Source organism: Rhinopithecus roxellana, chromosome 9 (genome assembly GCF_007565055.1).
Source record: "Rhinopithecus roxellana isolate Shanxi Qingling chromosome 9, ASM756505v1, whole genome shotgun sequence".
NCBI lineage: Eukaryota > Metazoa > Chordata > Mammalia > Primates > Cercopithecidae > Rhinopithecus > Rhinopithecus roxellana.
Window position 1 is genome coordinate 49,824,786 of NC_044557.1, and position 26,211 is coordinate 49,850,996.

Here is a 26,211-nt window from a genome sequence, read left to right on the forward strand (position 1 = left end):
TGCATTTTATGTCCCTATCCCTGTACATTCTCTATGTATAATTGTTACCTAGCCAACATCTCACATAGTTCTGGTCACCTAAAACAAAATGGTTGTCATTAAGAATTTGATTACATGTTGCAGATGAAGGATGTGGATGCGGCCTTCTAGGTAGAAAGGAAACCTGTAGCAATCAAGGCCTGATACAAGGATGTGGCTTTCTGGGCCAGGCATGGTGGCTCATGCCTATAATCTCAGCACTTTGGAAGGCCATGGTGGAAGGATCACTTGAGCCTAGCAATTAGAAGTTGTTGTGAGCTATGATTGTGCCACTTGGGTTTGGATGACAGAGAAAGACCCTGCCTCTAAAAAAATAAAATAAGGCCAGGCAGTGGCTCACGCCTGTAATCCCAGCACTTTGGGAGGCTGAGGTGGGTGGAGACCAGTCTGACCAAGGTGAAACCCTCATTTCTATGAAAAAATCAAAAAATTAGCTGGGTATGGTGGTGGGTGCCTGTAATCTCAGCTACTCAGGAGGCTGAGGCAGGAGAATCACTTGAACCCAGGAGGTGGAGGTTGCAGTGAGCCAAGATCACGCCATTGCATTCCGGCCTGGGCAACAAGAGTGAAACTCCAACTCAAAACAAACAAACAAACAAACAAACAAACAAACAATAAAGGGGATGTGGCTCCTGTGATCAAGTCAAATATTAGTCACAATGTGTGTAGACAGTGAAGCTATTGTCATCACCAAGTTAAATGTTCCCTCAGGTCCAAAGGACAAAGTTCAGACTGAGTCTTGAAGTGCCTCCAACTAGCAAAGGAGGTCAGGTCTCTTTATATGAACGCTGTTACCAGTTTTGACAAACAGCTGGCAAGCATTGTTTTGAGATTAGTGATTACATTTGCAAAGAGGTAACATTGAACTTTTTGAAGTTCAGATAACTTAAAGGAAACATCATATAAAATAATGACCACACAAAGACAGCTCTGGGGTTACAAGACACAAAACAAGATGATAACAGGTTTTTTCTACTTTTTTTTTTGAGATGGAGCCTGTATCTGTCGCCCAGACTGGAGCGAGTGGTGCGATCTCGACTCGCTGCAACCTCCACCTTCTGGGTTCACTCCATTCTCCTGCCGCGTAGCTGGGACTACAGGTGCCTGCCACAACGCCCGGCTAAGTTTTTGTGTTTTTGGTAGAGACAGGGTTTCACCGTGTTAGCCAGGATGGTCTCGATCTCCTGATCTCGTTATCCACCCGCCTTGGCCTCCCAAAGTGCTGGAATTACAGGCGTGAGCCACTGCACCCGGCCGGTAACAGGTTTTATGAAATACGTATAAATCAGATTTGAGGGCTAGTATCTCAACACTATTGAGTAATACGATTTATGATCTTTTTTGGTGTCCCAGCCTTCCAAATGATTGTACCACTCAGCTTCTGTCTTCACACCACAGCTGACATGATAATCTCTTATTATCTAAGAGCAATAGGTAAATTTAGAAAGAACTCTCTTAGCTAAAACTAAATCCAAAACTACGGAGATGAAGACAGCTCAGGCTTACCTCAACTAAACTTTTCTCAGATGTTTTACATTAAAGATGATGTGGTTTATAATTTCCTGCAAAGTCCACTTTACAGGAAAATATCTTCTTCTAACAGTGTATGTCCTCCTTTAACCAAGGCACTCTACAAGTGCTTTCATATGTAAGCCTGATACCAACCATTCAATGTTGAATAAATATTTTAATTTCAAAACTGAAGAAATGGAACTTTTAGGGTTTTTAAGTTGCAGAGCTGGGCTTAAATCAGGTTTATCTGTTTCAAAGCCTGCGCTCCTTCTATTGTGACAATTTATTTATGATTTACAAACTGCTTTCCTATATGTAATTTGATTTAGTTTACAGTGACCCTGTGAAGACAGTAGTTGTCTACCTCTTCTCACCCTGTGATGCCAAGTTTGTTGAAAAGAATAATCTGGTCAGCATGGTGGCTCATGCCTGTAATCCCAGTACTTTGGGAGGCTGAGGTGGGAGGATTGCCTGAGCCCAGGAGTTTGAGACCAGCCCAGGCAACACAGGGAGACCCTGTCTCTATAAAAAAGGAAAAAAGAAAATGGCCGGGTGCTTGTCTCACGCCTGTAATCCCTGCACTTTGGGTGGCCAAGACCTGCGGATCACCTGAGCTCAGGAATTCAAGGCCAGCCTGGCCAACATGGTGAAACCCCATCTCTACTAAAAATACAAAAATTAGCTGGGCACGGTCGTGCGTGCCTGTAATCCCAGCTACTCAGGAGAATGAGGCAGAAGAACTGCTTGAACCCGGGAGGTGGAGAATGCAGTGAGCCGAGATGGCACCACTGCACTCCAGCCTGGGTGACAGAGTGAGACTCTGTCTCAGAAAAAAAAAAAAAAAAAAAAGGAAAAAATTGACCAGGCATGATGGTGCATGCCTGTAGCCGCAGTTACTCTGGAGACTGAGGTGGGAGGATTGCTTGAGCCCAGGAGGTCAAGGCTGCAGTGATCTGTGATTGTACCTCAGCACTCCAGCCTGGGTCACAAAGAGAGACCCTGTTTCAAAAAAACAAAAAAGGAAAGAAAACGAAAGATTAATCTATACTTCTCTATTTTCTCACTTATTTCCTCATTCCACTTCAGTCTTACTTCCTTCCCCATCAAGTCACCAAAAGCCATTCTAACAGCTAAGTCGAATGGATACTTTTCAGCTCTTTCCTAATTCACCATGTCATTTACCGTTGTTGAAGTCCTTGTCCCATTCTGTGACAACCCTTTGTGCTCTTTTTTTTTCTTTTTTTACCATTTTCACTCTTTCTCCTTCTTCCTTGCAAAAATCTCCTTCCTATCCCTTAAGAACCAAGGAAATAATACAGTATGGAGTTTAATTAATAACAATATGTTAATATTGATTCATTAATTATAACTAATGTGCCAAATTATTTTAAGATGTTAATAAGAAGAAACTGGGTATGGGGTATACGGAAACTCTCTGTTACCATCATCCCAATTTTTTCCGTGAATCTAAACTTATTCTAAAAATTAAGTTATGTTAAAAATAATTTTACAAAACAGAATTTTTCTAATCTCAGGGTGTGCAATGCTTAAGAGACAGACAGGAAAAACAAAACAACAAATGAGCTAAAAAGAAAAAGAAAATGACAGGCCTGAGAGATAGGGCAATCATAAGACAAATTATCACAGAATTCAAGTTCCAGGAATGAGAAGGAAGGTGTCCTGGAGGGGTGTTTACACTCATCAAATACCATTGCAAATCCTGGCAGACGCAGCCTGAAAAGCACTCTCTCCCCAGAGTGAAGCCCTCCTTCTTGCTGGTACTTGACAGGAAGAATAATATGCCCAGCTGCCTGCCTCTGTCCTCCTCCCCATGTGCCCTACGGGGAAGCCTCGGAGCATTTCGGCTGGCATAATGACCCCTCACCCCAGTTTTTCCCCTTTCGATTCTGTTCTCAAGGTCTGGGTTTATCTCCATCTCTGCTCACTCTGACTCAGTACTCGTAAGTACATCAGAAATCTTAACTCTCCCCTTCTCTACCTCAGAGACCCTTTTGGATTTTATCTTAGAGACAAATAACAGTGTGGCTAGCAGTTCTTCGTTATACAGTGTCCAATGTCCCTTCTGTCCCCTTAGATCAGTGATCACCATCCTTTAATCATATACCTCAATCATTAAAACACAAGACCAACATAATATGCTAACATACTTAATTATATATTATATGCATTTTTCTAATATATTATGTCCATTTTATATTTATTTATTTATTTATTTATTTATTTATTTATTTATTTTGTGTGGCAGGGGGACGAAGTCTCACTCTGTCACCAGGCTGGAGTGCAGTGGCGCAATCTCAGCTCACTGCAACCTCTGCCTCCTGGGTTCAAGCGATTCTCCTGCTTCAACCTCCCAAGTAGCTGGAACTACAGGTGCACACTAACACGCCAAGCTAATTTTTGTATTTTTTAGTAGAGACACAGTTTCACCATGTTGGCCAGGATGGTCTTGATCTCTTGACCTCATGATCTGCCCGCCTCAGCCTCCCAAAATGCTGGGATTACAGGTGTGAGCCACTGCACCCAGTCATTTTTATTTATTTTATTTTTTGAGATGGAATTTCACTTTGTCACCCAGACTGGAGTGCAGTGGTGCGATCTCAGCTCACTGCAACCTCTGCCTCCCGGGTTCAAGCGATTCTCCTGCCTCAGCCTCCTGAGTAGCTGGGATTACTGGCACCTGGCACCATGCCTGGCTAATTTTTGTATTTTTAGTGGAGATGGGGTTTTACCATGTTGGCCAGGCTGGTCTCGAACTCCTGACCTCAGGTGATTTGCCTGCCTCGGCCTCCCAAAGTGCTGAGATTACAGGTGTGAGCCACTGCACCCAGTCTTACGTCCATTTAAAAACATATGCAAAAATTGAAATTTAAAAAAGAAATTAAAACCTATATTAGTGAATAATTTTGAACATTCTATAGGACAGCAATCTTTCCTCTATTGTATGTGTCCCCCTAGGTCTAAAGGATGCTTTCCAAGGGTTATGGAGACAGGAGTGATTACAAGATGACCAGTTTCCAGATCCTGAGTGCCTATATGTATATGTACTAAAACTACCTAAGAGTACTTGAAGCCAGAACACTGTGCTGGGTTCCCATTATCACCTCCTTATCACAACTCTTCTTTTTCCACCATCCTTTTACACCATACTATGATGTATAGCCCTGAGGTATAAAAAACTTTAGGACACTAAACAAACCACAAGACTATTTGAAGTATTAGAGTGTTTTTTTTTAATTGATACATAACCTTTTCTATATTTATGGGGTCCATGCGATGTTTTGGTACAGTTATAGAATGTGTAATGATCAGGTTGGGGTATTTGAAGACTCTATTACTTTGAGTATTGGTCATTTCTGTGTTGGGAGCCATCAGTCTATTTTGAAATATGTCATAACATTGTTAACTATAGTCACTCTGCTCTTGTCTATAGATTCATACCTTTTATCTAACTGTATATTTGTACCTCTTAATGTACTTCTCCTCATCTCCCCCCCACCCACCCTTTCTAGCCTCTATTTTCTGTCATTCTATTCATTACCTTTATGAGATCAACTTTCTTTAGTTCCCACACATGAGTGAGTGCATACGATATTTGGCTTTCTCTGCCTGGTTTATTTTACTTAACATAATGACCTCCAATTTCATCCATGTGGCTGCAAATGACATATTATTCTTCTTATGGCAGAATAGTATTCTATTGTGTATCTATACCATACTTTCTTTACCCATTCATCTGTTGATGGATGCTTAGGTTAATTCCATTTCTTTGTTATCGTGAATCGTGCTGCAATAAACATGTGCATGCAGGTATCCCTTTGACATACTGATTTATTTTCCTTAGTATAGATACCCAGTAGTGGGATTGCTGCATTGCATGGTGTTTCTGTTTTTAGTTTTTTGAGATATCTTCATACTGTTTTCCACAGTGGCTGTGCTAATTGAAATTTCTACCAATGGTGTATAAGAGTCTCATTTTCTCCACATCCTCTCTCCAGTATATTTTATTGTTTGTCTTTTTAATACTGTCCATTCTAAATGGGGTAAGATGCTATCTTATTGCGGTTGAAGTATTGGCATCTTGGAGGACACTAATGACTAAAGGGTAGAGAGAAGACCGATTGGCTAAGAAACTTGAGACCCAGGAAATGGCTTGGTTTTGAGTTTCTTGGGTTTTCCTTTTGTCTCATACACTCCCAGCTGGATGCTAGAGAATCTTACAGCCCAGAAAGCCAACAGGCACATACAAAAAAACCCCAAGAAAAGCCTGTTCTCTCTAGCCAAAGGACCAGGAAAAGCGCAACCTCACAAGCAGAAAGTCTTTTTTTTTTTTTTTTTTTTTTTTTGAGACGGAGTCTCGCTCCGTCGCCCAGGCTAGAGTGCAATGGTGCAATCTTGGCTCACTGCAACCTCCGCCTTCCGGGTTCAAGCGACTCTCCTGCCTCGGCCTCCTGAGTAGCTAGGACTACAGGCGCCCTGCCACCATGCCCAGCTAATTTTTGTATTATTAGTAGAGACGGGGTTTCACCATATTGGCCAGGCTGGTCTCGAACTCCTGACCTTGTGATCTACCAGCCTTGGCCTCCCAAAGTCCTGGGATTATAGGCGTGAGCCACCACGCCCGGCCACAACAAGAATATCTTTAGATAATAATGGCTCTACTCTAACCAAGTGCCACGGGAAAAACTGCAACACCACCCCTTTAAGCAAAGGCTCAGTGGGGGCCCAGATGTCTACCCTCACCTGGCTGTAACTGGGGTCAGAGAGGGCCAAGCGGGAAGCTGGGCCTTTGACCACCTCCCAGCAGTAATAAGCCCTCTTTTACCTTGATGTCAATAGAGGCCACATGCAGAGTAGTAATAAACCCAGAATGAGAGGAGAAAAAAAGAAAGGTTGAAAAAGTATTCAAAGAAATAATGACTGAAAATTCCCCCCATTTGGCAAAAGACACACACCCACTGATTCAAGAACCTAAGTGAAAGCCCAAACAGGAAAAATCCAGTGAAATCCAGGCCAAGACATGTCATAATCAAACTTTTGAAAGAAAAAAAGATAAAACAAATCTTGAAAGCTATGGGAAATGACTCCTTACTGATAAGAGAGAAGCAATTTGAACCATAGATTTCTCATTAGGCACCACGGAGCCAGAAGCAAGCAGTGTAGTATTTTTCAAGCACTAAAGACAAGAAAAAAAATAGCATTTTGTAGTCAGTGAAAATATTCTTCAGGAATGAAGGGAAAATCAAGACATTCTAAGATGAAGGAAAACTAAGAGATTTTGTCACCAGCAGACCTACACTAAAAGAATGGCTAAACAAAGCATTTGAAACATAAGGGAAATGATAAAAAGAGTAATTTTGAAACAACAGGAAAAAAGAAAGAACAGAGAGGAGAAAAATGTGGGTAAATACAACACACTCTTTCTCCTCCTGAGTTTTCTAAATTGTATTTGACAGTTGAAGCAAAATCATTACACTGTCTGATGTGGTTCTCGATGTATATAGAGGAAATATTTATAACAGTTATAAACAGGGAAAGAAAAGACACTTAAAAAGAAGTAAAGTTTTTAACACTCCGCTAAAATTGAGACAGCTACTCTAAAAAATAGTCTTGCAGTTTCTTAAAAATCTAAACATACTCTTACTATGACATTTAGCAACTGCACTTCAGGGCATTTATCCAAGAATAATAAAAACTTATTTTAATATAAACACCAGCACACAGATATTCTTAACAGTTTTTATTTGTAATAGCCAAAAACTAGAAAAAAATACAAATGTCCATCAATAGGTGAATGCTTAAATACATTGTGGTATATCAACACCATGGAATACTACTCACCAATAAAAGGGAACAAACTGTTTACATGCAACAGCTTGAATGTATTACATGTATCTCAAGAACACCGAGCAGGGCTAAAATAGCCAGTCTCAAAATGTTACTTATTATCCACTGCCAGTTACATATTATTCAGAAAATAGCAAAATTATAGAGTGGGAGAACTGATTCGCATTTTCTAGGCATTGGGGGTGGTGGGTGGGAAAGGGTGGGTGTGACAATGAAGAGGTAATACCCTGGAGAGCTTCTTCACTGAACTGTGTTTTTCTTAGAAGGCGTTTCTCTTTTTCTATCTCATGCCAGAGTGCTTTGTGAATGACAGTCATTTCTCAGCTATTGCTAATGACACTGAAGTACTAAAATTTTTATTCAAAGAGCAATTCCTCTAACTTACCAAATTATGGCTCTATATTATTTGACCTCTTAGCAACTGTTACAGCAGCAGAATGTGGTAGTTATCATACAGAAAATATATTACAGTTATCTTTGAGATCCTTAAATAAGCTAGGGAGCAGGAGGAGAAAGAATAGCTCTAAGATCAAATGGAAATGTTAAAATATCATCTGGCTTGAGCTCTTTTATCTGAACCTACTAGGGAGAGCCAGCACTTTGATTTTAGGGACCCAACTCTGCTGCTTGCCAGCACTGTGATCTTGGGCAAGATATTTAGTACTGCTAAGACTCGGTTTTCCTTAATAATGGTTCTTACAGCATTGAGTTGTTGTGAAGCTTGTGTGAGAGTGTGCACATAATTACTGCCACATAGTAAAAACCTCAAAAAGAATCAGCATTTAAAAAATTTTTAATATCCTAAAATTTTTGAAATTGAGTAATTTGCTCATTACAGTTTTAGGTGACTATGATTTTACAGGTATCAAAGGACATTTGTCTAGACCATGAGTAGGAGAAAAATTAACCTAACTGAATGGGTGGCTCTGTCACTACTTATGAGGATAACTACCTAAAACAGGGGTTTGAATTAGGTAAACACCCTGGTGTCTTTTTGTTCAAAAATTATTCAGGTAATGTCAGCAATTATTTGCTTCACAACCATTGCATGCATGACCCCCTGGAGATCTACAAAGATTATAGTCTGGAGAAAGTAAACTGTCTTCTGGTTACACTATGTCCCTGTCACCCCAACAGCCAATGATAATTATATACCTGGTACCTATGTGTGATGGAGATGAGAAAGGGGACAGGACACCCCTGCCCCTCATCGTAGGCCAAGTCCTGGGTTCTCAGTGTTTCTGAGCAACACTGCAAGAACTGGTGTTATTGTTCCATTTTAGAAACAAGGCCACTCAGTAAGAGTTGAAATAAAATTGAACCCAATCTATAAAGCTCTTGCACATTGCCATATAGGGCTTAGCCTGTCTATTAGTAAAAAAGTAAAAATAAAAATACTTAATACACACACGCACATATTGTAGAGGCACATATGGGTGTTATAGGCAGGCTGCATCCTACTCACACCATTGACGTTGGTCGCCTGTCAACGTTGCTCTAACAGTCCTCTGCTAATTGGGAATATTCGCAGCTCGGATGCTTTTACATTGCAGGGGGGTTGTGGGGAACAATTAAATGTCTGGAGTCTGCTAAGGATTATTAAGTGCTAGCAATTGCCCTCTCAGGTAATTGCTTTTGAGCCATAAAGGGACAGTTAAATAAGCACTTCCATTTTAATATCATTTTGAAGAGATAAAAAGGATTCTAAAATTCCATAGTGTCTAAATTTGGTACTGCTGTTCAGGAGGTGAAGAAACTTTATAGTCATGTGCTTTTTATAAAGGGATAATTGCCTGCTTCAAAAACTTCTTTAGTTAGAATTTTTGGGGGTAAGCTGTAGAAGCTCCACAATGAAGGAGACCCCCTTTTCCAGCCAGAAATGAATTCCCTGCCCAGGAATTCTGTCCCCCATGCAGCCAGACTCTAGAAAGGGGCTGGGAACTGGGGAAAAGCACGTTTCAAGGCAGAAGGAGGAACATTTGAAAAGCCCCAGAGATGAGAACACAAGGACACTCGGAGTTTCCTTTGCCTGGGCCGAGCACTGGAGCTGGGGCTGGAGCTGAGCATGTGGGTCCCAAAAGACAAGATGAGGAACTTGGATGTTAAGGGCAGCGGAGGATACTGACTGCCCTTACTGTATAGGTGTTTGTTTACCTCTTCTCCTGTTTTAATATTTACATAGGTCATAATGTTCCCTTCAGTGTAAGGGCAGTCAGTATCCTCCGTTGCTCGGCCCAGGCAAAGGAAACTCCCTGAGTGTCCTTGTGTTCTCATCTCTGGGGCTTTTCAAACGTTCTTCCTTCTGCCTTGAAACGTGCTTTCCCCCAGTTCCCGGCCCCTTTTGGCTGGCCAGCTCCTACTAATTCTTCAAGTTTCTACTTGACTGTCATTTCTCTAGCAAGTCTAATTCCAGGACTGGTTTAGTGTCCAGCTATGATTCTCCACACCACCCTAGAATTTATTTTGCATAGCCTGTATGCCCTGTTGTGATTTATTGTAAATGATTCTGTGTCCAGTTCCTCACTTAAGCTGTATTCTCTGTAAAGGAATGCCCTAGGTCTCATTTACTTCTCAACCTCATTGCTTGGAATATCCTAGGTGCTGAGTACATGAGTGAACCAGGACATGCACCCAGGATATCCTGAGCAGACCTTATATCAAATAAAGAAATCACATTCAAATGATTAAAATATGAATTAATATGAATTAATAAACTCATGGGGATGTGGGGAAGGTGGCCTAGAAAATTCGCAATGTGATCTCATATGAGGACAGAATTACACAGTATTTTTTAGCATTAAATTTTGAATCCTCAGTGATAGGCTTCATTGCAGATTCAAATATAGTAGTCACTTTTTAAAGCAGAGTAAGATGCTTCAGGTCTGTGGTTTTCAACTTTTCAAGCCCTTTGTCCATTCTGATAAACCAAACAAGTTCACACCCTTACCCCCGCCCCATCGCATTTGACAGTGACTATGGAGGGGCTGCTTCTGCATATTCCCACCAGCCAAGGTTTTATTTAGTTAGTTGTTAGAATATTGAATATGCTTTTTCATCGCCAGGCACAGACACAGTGGCTTACGCCTATAATTCCAGAATTTTGGGAAGCCAAGGTGGGCAGATCACGTGATGTCAGGAGTTTGAGACCAGCTTGGCCAACATGCTGAAACCCTGTACCTACTAAAAATACAAAAATTAGCTGGACATGGTGGCGAGAGTTTGTAATCCCAGCTACTTGGGAAGCTGAGGCAGGAGAATCACTTGAACCCGGGAGGCAGAGGTTGCAGTAAGCCAAGATTGGGCCACTGCATTCCAGTCAGGGTGACAGAGAGAGACTCTGTCTCCAAAAAAAAAAAGAGTATTGAATATGCCTTTTCAATTTATGACAGTCTCAGAGGTCATATATTTTTCTCCACATCTCGTAAACTCCAGTGTTTAAAATAAAAAGAGACTCATGTATTTTCTGAATGAAAGTGTGTACCTCAAAGGTGTGTATTTTTTACTTGTAGGATTCTTCTTATCCTTTTGCAGTTGTCCTCTAATGATTGAGTTGTCTTCTAAACCAGGTGCAGTTACATGATAGACAATGTGATTCTGCTGATGAATGGTGCATTGCAGAAAAAATCTGTGAAAGAAATTCTGGGGAAGTGCCACCCCTTGGGCCGTTTCACAGAAATGGAAGCTGTCAACATTGCAGAGACACCTTCAGATCTCTTTAATGCCATTCTGATCGAAACGCCATTAGGTAGGAACACTTAGGTAATTTGGTAGCTGCTTGTGTATGTTATCACAGTCATTAGAAAATGTACAATTTTTTCTTCCCTGTGGTCCAAAAGAAAATGTACTTTGATTTCACAAATTTTTTTCCATGTATACAGTAGCATACTATGCAGATTCCCAGAAGTGGCAGAGACGTTAAGGAATCATCTAGTTCAGCTCCCTCATTTTTCAGATGAGGACAAATGAAACAACCTGCTCAGATCACATGTGAACCATTTGTAGTAGAGAAGGAATTGGGGCTCATCTCTCAACCTTCAAACCCTTCACTTTATACCAGGTCATAGCAAATAAATAATAGAACTTGTCATTCTCCAAAAAAATGTAATTTTCTAGCTTGGTTTTATAGGATTAGTTTCTTGTCCTTCCATTTAAACTTCTGTCTAGATAAGGTTGCATATAGGAAGCATTTTGTTTCGGGAAGTTTAAAAATGTCATTTTTCTGAGATGCTCAAGAGCATGACTGAGATGTCAAGTCATCAGAAGCAATGATGAAATTATTGTTAATTTCATTATAATTTGGCACTAACAAGAGTTGTAGTATTCAAAATGCTAAAGAGATAATTGTATAAGCATCATTATCTAATATTGTCAGGAAATCTGGATAGTAGCAATTCACTATTGATCATTTGTCAAAATAGTTGCTGTTTAAAATAGATATTTTAAAAAGGAAAAAAAATATTTGTGTCATCATTAAGCACCTGATGCTGAAATAGCATAGGCTAGTCAAGAGAGGTTGAGACCGCAATCAGACAGCCATGAGCATGAAGCCAGGCTCTGCCCAGTCCCAACAAGGTGACTAGGAGCAATTCAATTCACCCCAGTTTCCTCATTTTGGAAATAATCGTGTCTTTTTATAACAGAGTTTTAAAAATAAAACACAATTTAAGTACAACTCCATGCTTGGCACATACTAAAGTTGCAAATAATAAATATTATCATTAGATAGTAGAGGAGGGGGGACTTCCAAAAAAGCCTTAAGTGAATAGCTCCAAGGTGTTGTGAAGATTAAGTGAAAGTATATTCAGTGTGTAGTGTAGTGAGTGAGGTTTAGGGCAGTAGTCCCCAACCTCTTGGGCACCAGGGTCTGGTTTCGTGGAAGACAACTTTTCCAACATGGGAGAGAGGGGATGGTTTCAGGATGATTCAGACACATTACATTTATTGTGCACATTATTTGTATAATTACTACATTGTAATATCTAATGAAATAATGATACAACCCACCATAATGTAAAACCAGTGGGAGCCCTGAGCTTGTTTTCCTGCAATTAGACAGTCCCATCTGTGGGTGATGGGAGACAGTGACAGATCATCAGGCATTAGACTCTCATAAGTAGTGTGCAACCTAGATCTCTCACATGCACGGTTCACAATAGGGTTTGCTCTCCTATGAGAATCTAATGCTGCCACTGATCCGACAGGAGGCGGAGCTCAGGTGGTAATGCAAGCTATGGGGAATGGTTATAATTACAGTTGAAGCCATTCTCTGGCCCACTGTTCACCTCAGCTGTGTGGCTCAATTCCTAACAGGCCACGGACCGGTGTTGGTCTGTGGCCTGCGGGTTGGGGACCCCTGATTTAGGGCTTACACATGATAAATGCTTAAAAAGTAATAACTGTTTTCATCCTCATTACTATTAGCCTTATTTAGTTGAGTGTATGGATTGCAACTCTGCAGTGTTCTTGTCAGGAGTGAGCAGAGGGTGGTGTGTTCAGGATACATTTTCTACAGTTTATAATCTTGCTTAAGATTCATTTTTTGGTATGGCAATTTCTGCTTTCAGCTCCGTTCTTCCAAGACTGTATGTCTGAAAATGCTCTGGATGAACTGAATATTGAATTGCTGCGCAATAAACTGTACAAGGTAATGGTTTTCCCAAACATTGTGTTTTTCTTGATTACACAATATATTGTGACTAGTGTTCTCTAATAAAACTTACGTTGCTCATTAACCAACTTCTGCAATTATGAAACTGTGCATATTTGGAATATAACTTTTATAGTTCTGGCCTGTTCTCTAGTTAAATGCATGCATATCAGCTTCCCCTAGCCAGCAAGATATTTGAGAGGAAATAACATGCCCTATTCTTCCATATTCTCAGCTCCTTGCGTGGTATCTGGAACATAAAAGGTGTTTGGATGGTGGTAGGTGAATAAGTGGGATGAACAATATCAATCCATTTAAAGCAACCAGCACACATAGTAAACCTTCTGTTATGCAGTGTTCATCTCTGACCTCAATCCTGTTAGTATCCCTGAATCTCACAACTAATCTGCCCACATAATTTTAATCTACAGTGTGCAGCATACCAGAATGAACAATTTGTGTACACTGCATCATAGGTACCACTTTGCATAATCTGATTGTCTATCTGGACTGTGCTGCCACCATTTGAGTAGCTGTATATACTATAGACTGAGCAAAATCTGTCCATTTTTACTCAAATAACCATAGCCTCTTTAGACACTCACATAGAGTAACTGAATATATACGGCCATGCCATATATATGGCATGCTGTGTTCAAACATGTGGTCCTTTCAAAAGCATATTGCAGGCAGTGTTCCTTTTGGAAAAGTGACTTATGGGCCTAGAGGAGGCATCTTTGAGATATAACTAACAGAAGGCACTGTTCTAAGTAATTTATAGGCCTTAACTCACTTAATCCACCTGGCAAAAATATGATGTTTATGCTATCTCCATTCCTCAGAGGAGAAAACTGAGGCTTGGAGAGCCAAGGTTTCTTTGGAAGAAGTCAGTTAGCTAAAACGTATTAGAGTTGGGATCCAAACTCAGGCAGTCTGACCCTGCAACCTTTCCCATATAGCTCCATGCTCAAAGCCGTCGTCCCAAATGTGCCTCTATAAGAGATTAAATGTCAGCATAGGGCTGAATCTAAAATTATTAGCTGATCTCAGAAAAGAACTTGGCACTCTTATTAAAATAGCAGGAATTAGCCATATGAAATAATCCAAAACCATGCAAAAAAAAGTGCTTGTTAAGTAATTATAAGTTACGATAAATGCAGTTTTGTCCTTTTCTGGATTTCTTTTTTAGTCTGTGCAACATGCTGCAATATGAAAGCTTCTACCAAATTTATTATAAAATATCTCACTATGGGAGATGTAATTCAATTTCCATTGAAGCATTTAATAAACCACTGAAAAGCTGATCTAGAAATTTTCAAAAGGAATATATATTCATTATATCACTTTATGATCTGTTTTCTTTTTAAGTCTTACCTTGAGGCATTCTATAAATTCTGTAAGAATCATGGTGATGTCACAGCAGACGTTATGTGTCCCATTCTTGAGGTAAGAAAGAGTCCTTGAATTTTGTTATGCCATATAAGGTGCTTATGTATTTTTTATTGTTTTAACCTTACTTAGATTTCCTTATCTTTGAAGTTTTTTTTTAATCTAGAAATAAGACAAGCAGTACATTTTACTATATATATTATTTGATGTATTTGGTTAAGAGTTGTATTTTCCAACTCTTTAAGTTGGAGCCTGGAAGTTTTCTAGATGGAAAAGTTATCTTGGAATTAGAAAATAATAATGCTTACACAGATTTGGCTGTGATTCATTTTGATGTAGTGTGTAAAAAATAGATTATAAACAATAAAAATTTAGTATACTGTTGTTACTGGAAAAGAGTCCCAATCCAGACCCCGAGAGAGGGTTCTTGAATCTCAGCAAGAAAGAATTTGGGTCCATAAAGTGAAAGTAAGTTTATTAAGAAAGTAAAGGGGTAAAAGCATGGCTACTTCATAGGCAGAGCAGCCCTGAGGGCTGCTGGTTACTCGTTTTTATGGTTATTTCTTGATTATATGTTGAACAAAGGGTAGATTACTCATGTCTACCCTTTTTAGACCATATAGGGTAACTTCCTGACATTGTCATGGCATTTGTAAACTGTCATGGTGCTGGTGGGAGTGTAGCAGTGAGGAGGACCATGGTCACTCTTGGTTTTGTAGGTTTTAGCAGGCTTCTTTACTGCAACCTGTTTTACCAGCAAAGTGTTTATGACCTGTATCTTGTGCCAACCTCCTATCTCATCGTGTGACTTAGAATGCCTAGCCATCTAGGAATGTAGCCCAGTAGGTCTCAGCCTTATTTTACCCAGCTCCTATTCAAGATGGAGTTGCTCTGGTTCAAATGCCTCTGACACTATGAGTAATAAATGGACTATAGACACTCAATAATGACCCAGATTCCCTCTGGTGAGGGAACATTGGGCAGCTGGGAACCCCCACAACTTGGCACCAAAAGTCCACTATAACTTCATCCACAGGGACATTGTACCTTATAAATCCTAAAATAAAGGCTGCCCCAAGCATCTCATGAGCATTCCAGCTTTTGGCAGGAAGACCCCTTGGCTATGTGATTCACAGTGGGTAAGCTCATTTAATTACATGTCAAACGCCACCATTGGTGTCTACCTCTCTAGGTGATGTGACACTCTTGTTAATTCCTCTTAAGGACTACAGATTTCATCTATGCTTAGGAGTCCTCTTGCATAAGAATATTGACCTGCAAATGCATGGGAGATTCAGGGCAGAGATCAGAAGGATTTGTGAGGCATCCTGCACATAATTTGCACTGAGTATTTTACATCCATTCCTCTTGCTAGTAAATAATTTCCTAATTCACTTAAAAAGAAAAAAATATCACTTTGCGCTTTATAAGCCCTTACTTTGCCCTGTGAAACTAAATTTTATCTAAAGAATATTTTTCATCATTACATTACTGGTACAGTGACTTCACTGGTGGGTGGAATTCTGATTTCAAGAAAAGCCTAATAAGCATTACCCTTTAGGTAAAAAGAAAAAAATTAACTTCATTTGCAAATATTTCAACCTAATGCTCTGAAACCACATATGATAAAATTAACTCCCCTCAAAACATCTAATCATTAAAATTTTACTTGCTTGATGACTGGTGATATAGAAAAAAGAAACAAAAAGTTTTATAGTTGAAGATATTTTGCTATTCCTTATTGAGATTTTGTTTGTTGTTTTTGAGATGCAGCCTCACTCTGTTGCCCAAACTGGAGGAGTGCAGTGGCATGATCATGGCTCACTGCAGCCTCGACCTCTTGGGCTCAAATGATCCTCCCGCCTCAGCCTCCTGAGTAGCTGGGACCACATGCCCATGCCACCATGCCCAGTTAAGTTTTTAATTTTTTTGAAAAGACCAGGTGTTGGCTGGGCACGGTGTCTCATACCTATAATCCCAGCACTCTGGGAGGCCAAGGTGGGTATAGCACCTGAGGTTGGGAGTTTGAGACCAGCCTGACCAACGTGGTGAAACCCTGTCTCTAATAACAAAACAAAACAAAAATTAGCCAGATGTGGTGGTGCACGTATGTAATCCCAGATTCTTGGGAGACTGAGGCACAGGAGGCATGAAGGTTGAACCCGGGAGGCGGAGGTTGCAGTGAGCCGAGATTACGCCACTGCATTCCAACCTGGGCAACAGAGTGAGACTCCATCAGAAAAAAAAAAGAATGAAAGAAAGAAAAGAAAGAAGAAAGAAAAAGAAAGAAAGAGAGAGAGAGAGAAGAAAGAAAGAAAGAAAGAAAGAAAGAAAGAAAGAAAGAAAGAAAGAAAGAAAGAAAGAAAGAAAGAAAGAAAGAAAGAGAGAGAGAAAGAGAGAGAGAAAGAAAAAAAGATGAGGTCTATGTTGTCCCAGCTTGAAATTCTTAAAATAAAGCCTAAATAGTTATGAAGTGAAAATCTTATCATTAAAGATCTCCAAAAAATATTTTTGTCCTTATCTATATTGTACAGAAAGTGGATATCGAATAAATAACATTTTTAAGGCATAGTAAATGACAGAATGAAAAATAGTCTCTCTCAGTCATGCTAATCATGCAACATGAGTAACTAGTGACCCTATGAAGCCTTACCCTTTCTTTTCATAAATTCAGCTACTAGCCACACTATAAGAATCTGTATTATCTATGGCTCAAAAGTAGACTTTCTACTCAGCATAATTCTTGTGGTCTAGAAATGGTTTGTGTACTTTCTACCTGTGAAATATGTGAAATAAAAGTTATATCAAGACTCATAACCTTATCAAAGGTATACAATAGCACTATTCCTGAGTGCTTTATATACATGAATTCACTTAGACTTCAAAACCACACAGAATGGGTAGTCTAGTATCTGTTTTTCAGAAGGAGCAACTGAGGCACAGAGAAGGCTAGTAACTTACCTTATGTCTCACAGCTAGTAAGTCAGGATTGGAATGCAGGCAGTTGGCTCTGGTACTTATGTGCTTATCCACTCTGCCATAGTGCCTCTGCATTAAATTCACCATTCACAGTTATTTTATATAAACATAAGTGCTAATTCATAAGCAAGATCATACTGTGTACTATAAAAATTGGTAAATAGGTAAGGTAAGAATTATGTCTTTGAATAGGTAAGAATTATGTCTTTGTAATCCTCAGTAATGTAAAAAAAAAAAAAGATAGTATCAGAAAAATGCTTATCACTGGGATGATATGATCAAATTATGATATGCCCAGTGTTCTCATTGTACTTTTCCAATCTTCGTGGTATCAGATTAGATTAGTTGTTTGTTTGTTTGTTTCAAACAGCGTTAAAAAAGAATGCAGCTAGGCATGGTAGTTTATGCCTGTAATCCCAGCACCTTGGGAGACCTATGCAGAAGAATCACTTGAAGCCAGAAGTTTGAGACCAGCCTGGGCAACATAGCAAAATCCTACCTCTACAAAAATACAGAAATTAACCAGGCCTGGTGGAACACACCTATAGTCCTGGCTACTCAGGAGGCTGAGGTGGGAAGATCACCGCAGCCCAGAAGTTCCAGGTTACAGTGAGCCATAAACCACCTCACTCCAGGCTGGGTGACAGAGTGAGATCCTGCCTCTAAAAAATAAAAATAAAAATAAAAATCCATTGAACCATTTTTATTTGTATAGAAATATCAGCTACACAGGGCATGGAGTTATAACATTTATAATTATATGATCAAAGGGTGTTTGTCAGTTTACATAAATACTTTCGATCATGTAATTACCTCCCTTTTATTTTTGTAACTATAGAGCACTTACTATTTATAAATTCCATGTGTATTCTCATTTACTCTCATTTGGCCGGAGACCTAATATGGTAGAAGAGACCATTAACCTCAGCTTACATGTGAAAATTTGACCTAATTACAAGATTATAACTTCATATGAAAAAAATGAAATTGACTTATGTTCAAGACAAATGCACTGTAGTATATATAATATTTGCCTTTTACTCCTACTCTTCAATCTTATGGTTAATAGGGCAGTGAAAAACAAGCATAAAATATGTTTGTTCGATCTCTACTGGTCAGTGTATGTGCTGATAATGCTGGGCTCCATTCCAGTTCACTTTACTCTTTTCCATTGCCACTGACATCTCCGCCCACTGCCTCCTGCCAGATGTGCCCTTCTTCCCAACAGTAAATTGCTATCTTTGCAATAACAACAAAAAATGAGGTCTAGTTTTAACATAAGTACGTTTTTATAGGGAAGAGTAAAAGAAAAGGCACAGAACTGCCAACATACAGCATACCACACAGCATGCCAACTCTCTGCAAGAAACAGGAGCTAAGTCACACTAACACCAGCCCATTCGGTCTCCTCTAATCAAATGTGTGTCAAACTCTGCTTGGGGATGGTCAAAGAACAGTCCTTTTCCAATTCTAAAATGATGGGTTTTTTCCCTAAGAGGATAATACACACACTTACCCAAAAGAGCCTCTAGACTAGAAGAGTAAGGTAGATATATAGTCAGTTATGATAAAAGGAAAATGGAATGTAATCAGGGTTCAAAGGGAATCATATCCAATTAGAGAAGAAATGGAAGGACTTCTTATGAAAAAGATGACAATTGATGGGACGCGAATGCAGGGAGGATTTCAGCATGAAGAGTTATGGAGCAGAGCACATGTGTGGTAGGCTAAGAGAAGAAGTGGTAACAAGGACAAGGAAGTAGTGAGAAGATGGAGGGCTCTGATAACCTGTATCAGCCAAAGCCCTTTCTTCTTGTATTCATATTCTCTCCCCAGCTAGCTGTCCTTCCCACTTCTCCAATTGCTTTTCCAATGATTGAGCGATGACAATTCCTCCAAAACATCCTGTTTTACTTCCTGCAGCTCCCTCCTCCAACCTGGCCTCTGCTGTTTGCATGTCTGCAATGCTGCATACCTTGCCCTAATTGTCTTTGTAAGATCATAACATTTTAGAATCAGAGAGCACATTAAAGAACATCTGGGACAATTACCTCCATTGTTGCTCTTGCTGCCCTAATTTTTGTCTGAAGTTTTCTTATTGCCATGAAATCTTCCTCTTGCATTTCTTCTCTTATCCCTAGAAGGTCTAAAATTACTGACAGGACTGGTTATATTCAGTAGCCAGAGACAGCTGCCTTTGCTTCCAAATAAAGCCACTCCCTACTTTTCAGCTCACCCATAATCTCCATGAGAGCAATCAAAAGGATCAGATGGGACTAACTCGCACTCTCCTGATAGAAAACACCTGTTCTTACGTAAGAGTTCCGGTGAAATCTGTTGCAAGTTCGGTTTTGTTATCGGTTAGCCAGTCAAAAGCTGATTAGAGGATAGCACACAGCAATTCTTTTCAGCTTTCATGTGCATACAGATAGCCTGGGAATCCTGTGAAAATGCAGATTCTGGTTGAGTAGGGCTGGACTGTGGCCTGAGACTCTGCACTTCTAAGGAGCTTCCAGGTGACGTCAAAGCTACTGAGCCACAAAATACTGCTTTGAATAGCAACATTATGGAGAATGTTGGAGAATTTTCAAAGTATTAGGGGATCACGCATCACTCTGTTGGATTCACTAAGTACTTAAGACTTTCTTATGTGTCAGGCACTGGCTATTAGAAAAGGAACAAAAGGCTGGGCATGGTGGCTCATGCCTGTAATCCTAACACTTAGAAGGCCCAGGAGGGAGGATTTCTTGAGCCTAGGAGTTCATGACCAGCCTGGGCATTATGGGAAAATCCCATCTCTACAAGAAAAATTAGCCAGGCATGGTGTCACATGCCTGTAGTCCCTGCCACTTGGGAGGCTGAGGTGGGAGGATCACCTGAGCCCTGGGAGGTTGAGGTTGCAGTGACTCCTGACCCCACCACTGCACTCCAGACTGGATGAGAGAGTGAGACCCAATCTCAAAAGAAAAAAAAGAAAAGAACAATGAACAAGTGAGACATGGTTCTTAAAAGATTTTAGTGTGTAGTGGGGAGAAACACAGGCACAGATTTCAAAATGAAGTGGTAAGTACTGGACATTTGGAGTACCTAGAGAATTGCTGCTTAGCCCAAGGAAACCATGGCAAGCCCCCACAGTAGGTAGAGGAGGAGTCCCTGAAGGAGAGACTGAGATGGAATGGCCAGAGTTGATAGGAGGAGAACGAAGAGACAGTAGAAACATGGAGCTCAAAGGAATATAAATGAAATTTCAAGAAAGACTTGAGGGGTCAGATGAAATAGGAATGATGGAGGGATGGGAGCCCAGGTGCCTAGTGGTGTTCAGCACAGAGAAGACAGGCCATGAGTATGTGTTGACCTACCTTGAAGATCATTAGCCACACTCCAGCATCTTACAAAGAAGAAAACTTCTTGAGAGAAAGATGACTTGTCCCACCCCACATAGTTCTTAGCTAGTCTTAGATTTATTAATACCTCACCTAGGACACTAACAAAGAAAACCAAAGGCATGAAAGTATAAACAAATGGTAGGTAGCACAAAATTTCATTATGTAAAAAGTTATGCTGACATTGACAACTAGGAAGGGATATTAACATGTATGGCATGCACTTTTTGTTCCAAACATCATTCTAAGCACTTCCACTTATATTACCTGGTTCTGTCCCTGAATGAACCCTAAGAAATAGGTATTATTCTCCTTTTTATAGGAGAGACACTTGCGATGCTGGTGGCCTAATGTGACAGAGACACATGAGGAATTCATTGCAGGGTGCCCGGGAAATAAAGCTTACTGGGGTTTCAGGAGTCATAGGTCATCATTGCTGCTGTGTGATCCTTCTCTGGCAAGCAGAGTTACTCCATTATAAGAAAAGACTAGGGGAACACTAATAACACATGTCTGGAGTATAATTAGACATAGATCCAGAAAGGAAAGCAAATCATTTCAGAAATGAATTTGTGTAGTTAAGAGTCTGTTTATAGCATTTAGCAGTTTATTAAATTTTACTGGTTTTTGTCTTGCAAATTCAGTTTGAGGCCGACAGACGTGCTTTTATCATCACTCTTAACTCCTTTGGTACTGAATTGAGCAAAGAAGACCGGGAGACCCTCTATCCAACCTTCGGCAAGCTCTATCCTGAGGGGTTGCGGCTGTTGGCTCAAGCAGAAGACTTTGACCAGATGAAGAACGTAGCAGATCATTACGGAGTATGTGATGACACTGGCTTCCCTAAGTCCCTTGTGTTAATTCATTTCCATGTGCTTTAGAAGCTCACACATCAAATGTCCACTTACACTCAAAAGAAGTAATAACATTTGTAAGGTAGTAAGCAGTGCTGAAGCAAGCTTCAGCAAGAGACACGTTAAGTTTCTAGCCCAAGCTGCTAATTTTTAAGGTTCCTGCCAAGCAAGTACTTGTTTAAATCTCCAGGGAATGGTCATCTGAGCACTCCTTTTGAAGTGTTTGATAAAGCAAGTTCCCCCAGGAGACTGGTGGAGTGTTCTGGAAATGTGAGCTTATATCAACGTTATGTAAAATAGTCTGACCCAGCAGCCCTTTCAGGTACCCACTAAGGAAACAAGGTTAGGCACAGAACATCTAGGTGGACTGCAAGGAAGAATATGGATGTATTAGTTTTTCCACTCACCTTGCTGAGTGGCCAGATATCAGGAGAGGAAAGACAGCTGCTTGTGTCCTTCCCCCACTCCAGCATCCAGTTGCTCTTGGAGCACCTAAAGCTCCTCAGCTTAAGGTTGTACACATTGGCTCAGCTTCCATTCCCTCTGACTTGCACAGAGTTACATAACCTCCAGGTAACTTTTCCAGAGCTAGAATGACACTCATCTTTTCCTGTGGATTTCTGAAGCACTCCAGGAAAGACGAAAGTCAGCAAATGCATAAACCTTGTGACATCTCATATGTAATTGCGTGAGACTCTTTAGCACAATATGAAAATTTGAATTTCTCCCACATTCCACCCCTTCCACACTGGAAATCGCAGGTGAATTTTATCAATTTTCATCTCAAAGAATCTATGAGCCCATACTGATCAAATCATGAGCATTCACTGAGCTTCTATAATGTACCTAGCTAGGCCCAAGACCCTGAGTGAGAAAATGAGTTCAAACACTGTATACTGAGAGTTGAATTGCCTTGTAGCCCTGAACAAGCCAGTAGGCTAGAATTTCATCCACACTCTTGTTATTTGGATTTTTTGTTGTTTCTTTGGGAGGCCAAAATCCTATAAAAAAAAAACCTTCAGTCCTCCTGGTATAGCTTTTTTTCTTAAATATGTGCGCAATTTCTATAATGCTAGGAAAAATATACTTCCATACATTTATAAGAAATGAAAATGTATTTAAAATTAATGTTTTTGTTTTTAAGGTATACAAACCTTTATTTGAAGCTGTAGGTGGCAGTGGGGGAAAGACATTGGAGGACGTGTTTTACGAGCGTGAGGTATGATAAGTGGAAATGCTATTAGCTTATTTTTCTCTTACTGTGGATTTTATATATTTTCTTACTTTGGATTTTCTTTTTACAACTGATCATGTCAATTGATTAGGCACATTCATAGCCTGATAGGCAATATTACTGTATTATTAATACAAAGGCTCACACACACCTAGGAATCTTCATGCCAGCAGTGCTGCTAAAGTTTGGAGCTTTTCTTTTTTCTTTTTTTTTCCTTCTAAAAGAATTTACTAAAAATACAAAAACTAGCCGGGCGAGGTGGCGGGCGCCTGTAGTCCCAGCTACTCGGGAGGCTGAGGCGGGAGAATGGCGCAAACCCGGGAGGCGGAGCTTGCAGTGAGCTGAGATCGGGCCACTGCACTCCAGTCCGGGCGACAGAGCGAGACTCCGCCTCAAAAAAAAAAAAAAAAAAAAAACCACGGGAATTAATGGAAGTACATTCCATTCCTCGTGGAATTTGCTGAAGAACATTATTACAAATGCTACAAATTTTAGTGTAAAATTTTGGTTAATCATATGAGATAATGTTTCTTCTTTTAAAAAAAAATATTATACTTTAAGTTCTGGGATACATGTGCACAACGTGCAGGTTTGTTACACAGGTATACATTTGCCATGGTGGTTTGCTGCACCCCTCGACCCATCATCGACATTAGGTATTTCTCCTAATGCTATCCCCCCCATACTGCCCCCTGCCCCCGCCAGCAACAGGCCCCAATGTGTGATGTTCCCCTCCTTGTGCTCGCATGTTCTCATTGTTCATCTCCCACTTATGAGTGAGAACGTGTGGTGTTTGGTGTTCTGTTCCTGTGTTAGTTTGCTGAGAATGATGGTTTCCAGCTTCATCCATGTCCCTGCAAAAGACATGAACTCATCATTTTTTATGGCTGCATAGTATTCCACTGTGTATATGTGCCACATTTTCTTTATCCTGTCTATCATTGATGGGCATTTGGGTTGGTTCCAAGTCTTTGCTATTAGAAACAGTACCGCAATAAACATGTGCACATGTATCTTTATAATAGAATGATTTATAATCCTTTGGGTGTATACCCAGTAATGGGATTGCTGGGTCAAATGGTGGTGTTGGTTCTAGATCCTTGAAGAATTGCCACACTATGTTCCACAATGGTTGAACTAATTTACACTCCCACTAACAGTGTAAAAGTGTTCCTATTTCAATTTGGAGCTTTTCTTGTGATTCTACTTTAATAACTTCCATTGTCTACATTTATCTGCAGAGTGACACTCTCCATTTAGAACTTTCTGACTTGTCGCCATACTCCTCTATTTGGCCCAATTTAGAGATTGCCTATTTAAACACAAATAAGCACTGCACACATACAAGCCAGTCAGCAGCTTAATGTTATTTTATTATGTTCCAAACAAGTTGATGGTCTGTGTTACTTTTTTCTTTCCTCAGGTACAAATGAATGTGCTGGCATTCAACAGACAGTTCCACTACGGTGTGTTTTATGCATATGTAAAGCTGAAGGAACAGGAAATGAGAAATATTGTGTGGATAGCAGAATGTATTTCACAGAGGCATCGAACTAAAATCAACAGTTACATTCCAATTTTATAACCCTAGTGAAGTTCTCAAATGCAGAAAATTATAAATGTTGAAAGGAAGTTATTGAAGAAAATAAAAGAAATTATGTTATATTATCTAGACTACACAAAAGTAAGCCACACTATATCTTCTTGAGCTGCAAATCCATGGAAACACAGTAAACCAGCCCTGAAACAAAGCATTTCCTTATTCTCAGTGGCATTAGATCTTGTTTCCACATGTCTGTCTCATTCTTCACTGGGTCTTACAGGTTAATTTTAATTAACCCTATGGTATTTTTCTTATTCTTGTTTGATCATGTTAAAAATTGGACCTAATGAAAGTATTTTATTCATGCTTTCCCATGCTTTGCTACAGGTCCAAATACTAAATGTCTCCTTTACTTATTCTCTTTTAAATTTTTTTCTAGACAAGGTCTCACTCTATCACCTAGACTATAGTGCAGTGGTGTGATCACAGCTCACTGCAGCCGCCACTTCCCAGGCTCAAGTGATCCTCTCACTTCTCAGCCTCCCAAGTAGCTGGGACTACAAGTGCACACCACCACACGAGGCTAATTTTTGTATTTTTTGTAGAGACAGGGTTTCTACATATTACCCAGGCTAGTGTTGAATTCCTGGGCTCAAGGTATCCACAATCCCCCTTGGCCTCCCAAAGTGTTGGGATTACATGCATGAGCCACTGTGCTGGGCTTCATTGGCATTTTAACTGTCTGTTCCTTGCCTAGAGTCACAGAAATCCAAAGCTGTATGTAGCCAACATGGTTCACATTTGTTGGAAAATGTATTTTTTGTTTGTTTTGCTTTTTTTTTTTTTTTTTTTTTTCCGAGACAGAGTTTCTCTCTGTCGCCCAGGTTGGAGTGCAGTGGCACGATCTTGGCTCACTGCAACCTCTGCCTCCTGGATTCAAGCAATTCTCTGCCTAAGCCTCCCAAGTAGCTGGGATTACAGGCGCCCACCACCACACCTGGCTAATTTTTTGTATTTTTAGTAGAGCCGGGGTTTCACCATCTTGGCCAGGCTGATCTTGAGCTCCTGACGTCATGATCCACCCTCCTCGGCCTCCCAAAGTGCTGGGATTACAGGCCCCTTGTTCAGCCACCGCACCTGGCCCCTTATTTTGTTTTTCTAATATACTTTGATCCAATCAGCTTGAGAAAGCAACACAACTCCAAGTCCTATCTTCTAGATGCAAGTAGTGTTCAGTTTGTTAATAAATTTGCTTTTCACACCTTTCTCTAAATAAAAGGTATATCTCTCTTTCTTGTGGTTTCTTCCTTCTTTACATGAGAAGAAAATGACCTCCTTAATTATAGTTTACTCATTCAAAAATTGCAACTTCAGTTTGCAGGGTATGGATTCTCTATTAAAATCTCAGTAGCAATGGTGCATAGAGCTACCAGGAAAACAAAGGCAACACAGCACTGCTCAAGTCCTTCCTTTAAATATAAAAGATATTCTTAAATTCTTAAATCCACATTTGCTATGTTTTAAAAAATAAACCCATATATATTTGAAAATTCTTCAAATCAGAATATTTACAGAGAGTATACAAATATTGATATCTAGAATTAGATGCATAGAACAAGGAGTAAATCAAATTTTCTGCAAAAATCCAGCTTTTTTAGTTAAATATTTTAGTAATTTTAGTGATAGGAACCTTTTTGTTGTTGTTGAAACAGGGTCTTGCTCCATCACCCAGGCTGGAATGCAGTGGTGGGATCACAGCTCACTGG

At 40.0% G+C, this 26,211-nt stretch overlaps 1 protein-coding gene across 2 annotated transcripts in view; it reads left to right on the plus strand.

The window, feature by feature from the left end:
* The window catches only part of ATP6V0D2 (ATPase H+ transporting V0 subunit d2), a 55,680-nt gene extending 29,942 nt beyond the window's left edge, over window positions 1-25,738 (plus strand). The window contains exons 3-8 of one of the 2 annotated variants that reach the window (XM_010375395.2): window positions 10,983-11,161; window positions 12,981-13,060; window positions 14,432-14,509; window positions 21,459-21,635; window positions 22,813-22,887; window positions 24,326-25,738. In XM_010375395.2, the coding sequence (XP_010373697.1) occupies window positions 10,983-11,161; window positions 12,981-13,060; window positions 14,432-14,509; window positions 21,459-21,635; window positions 22,813-22,887; window positions 24,326-24,487 (751 nt within the window). In that variant the 3' untranslated portion in view covers window positions 24,488-25,738. The remainder of the gene's footprint in view (window positions 1-10,982; window positions 11,162-12,980; window positions 13,061-14,431; window positions 14,510-21,458; window positions 21,636-22,812; window positions 22,888-24,325) is intronic. The other variant, XM_010375396.1, reaches the window with a different exon arrangement.
* The last annotated feature ends 473 nt before the right edge of the window (window positions 25,739-26,211 follow it).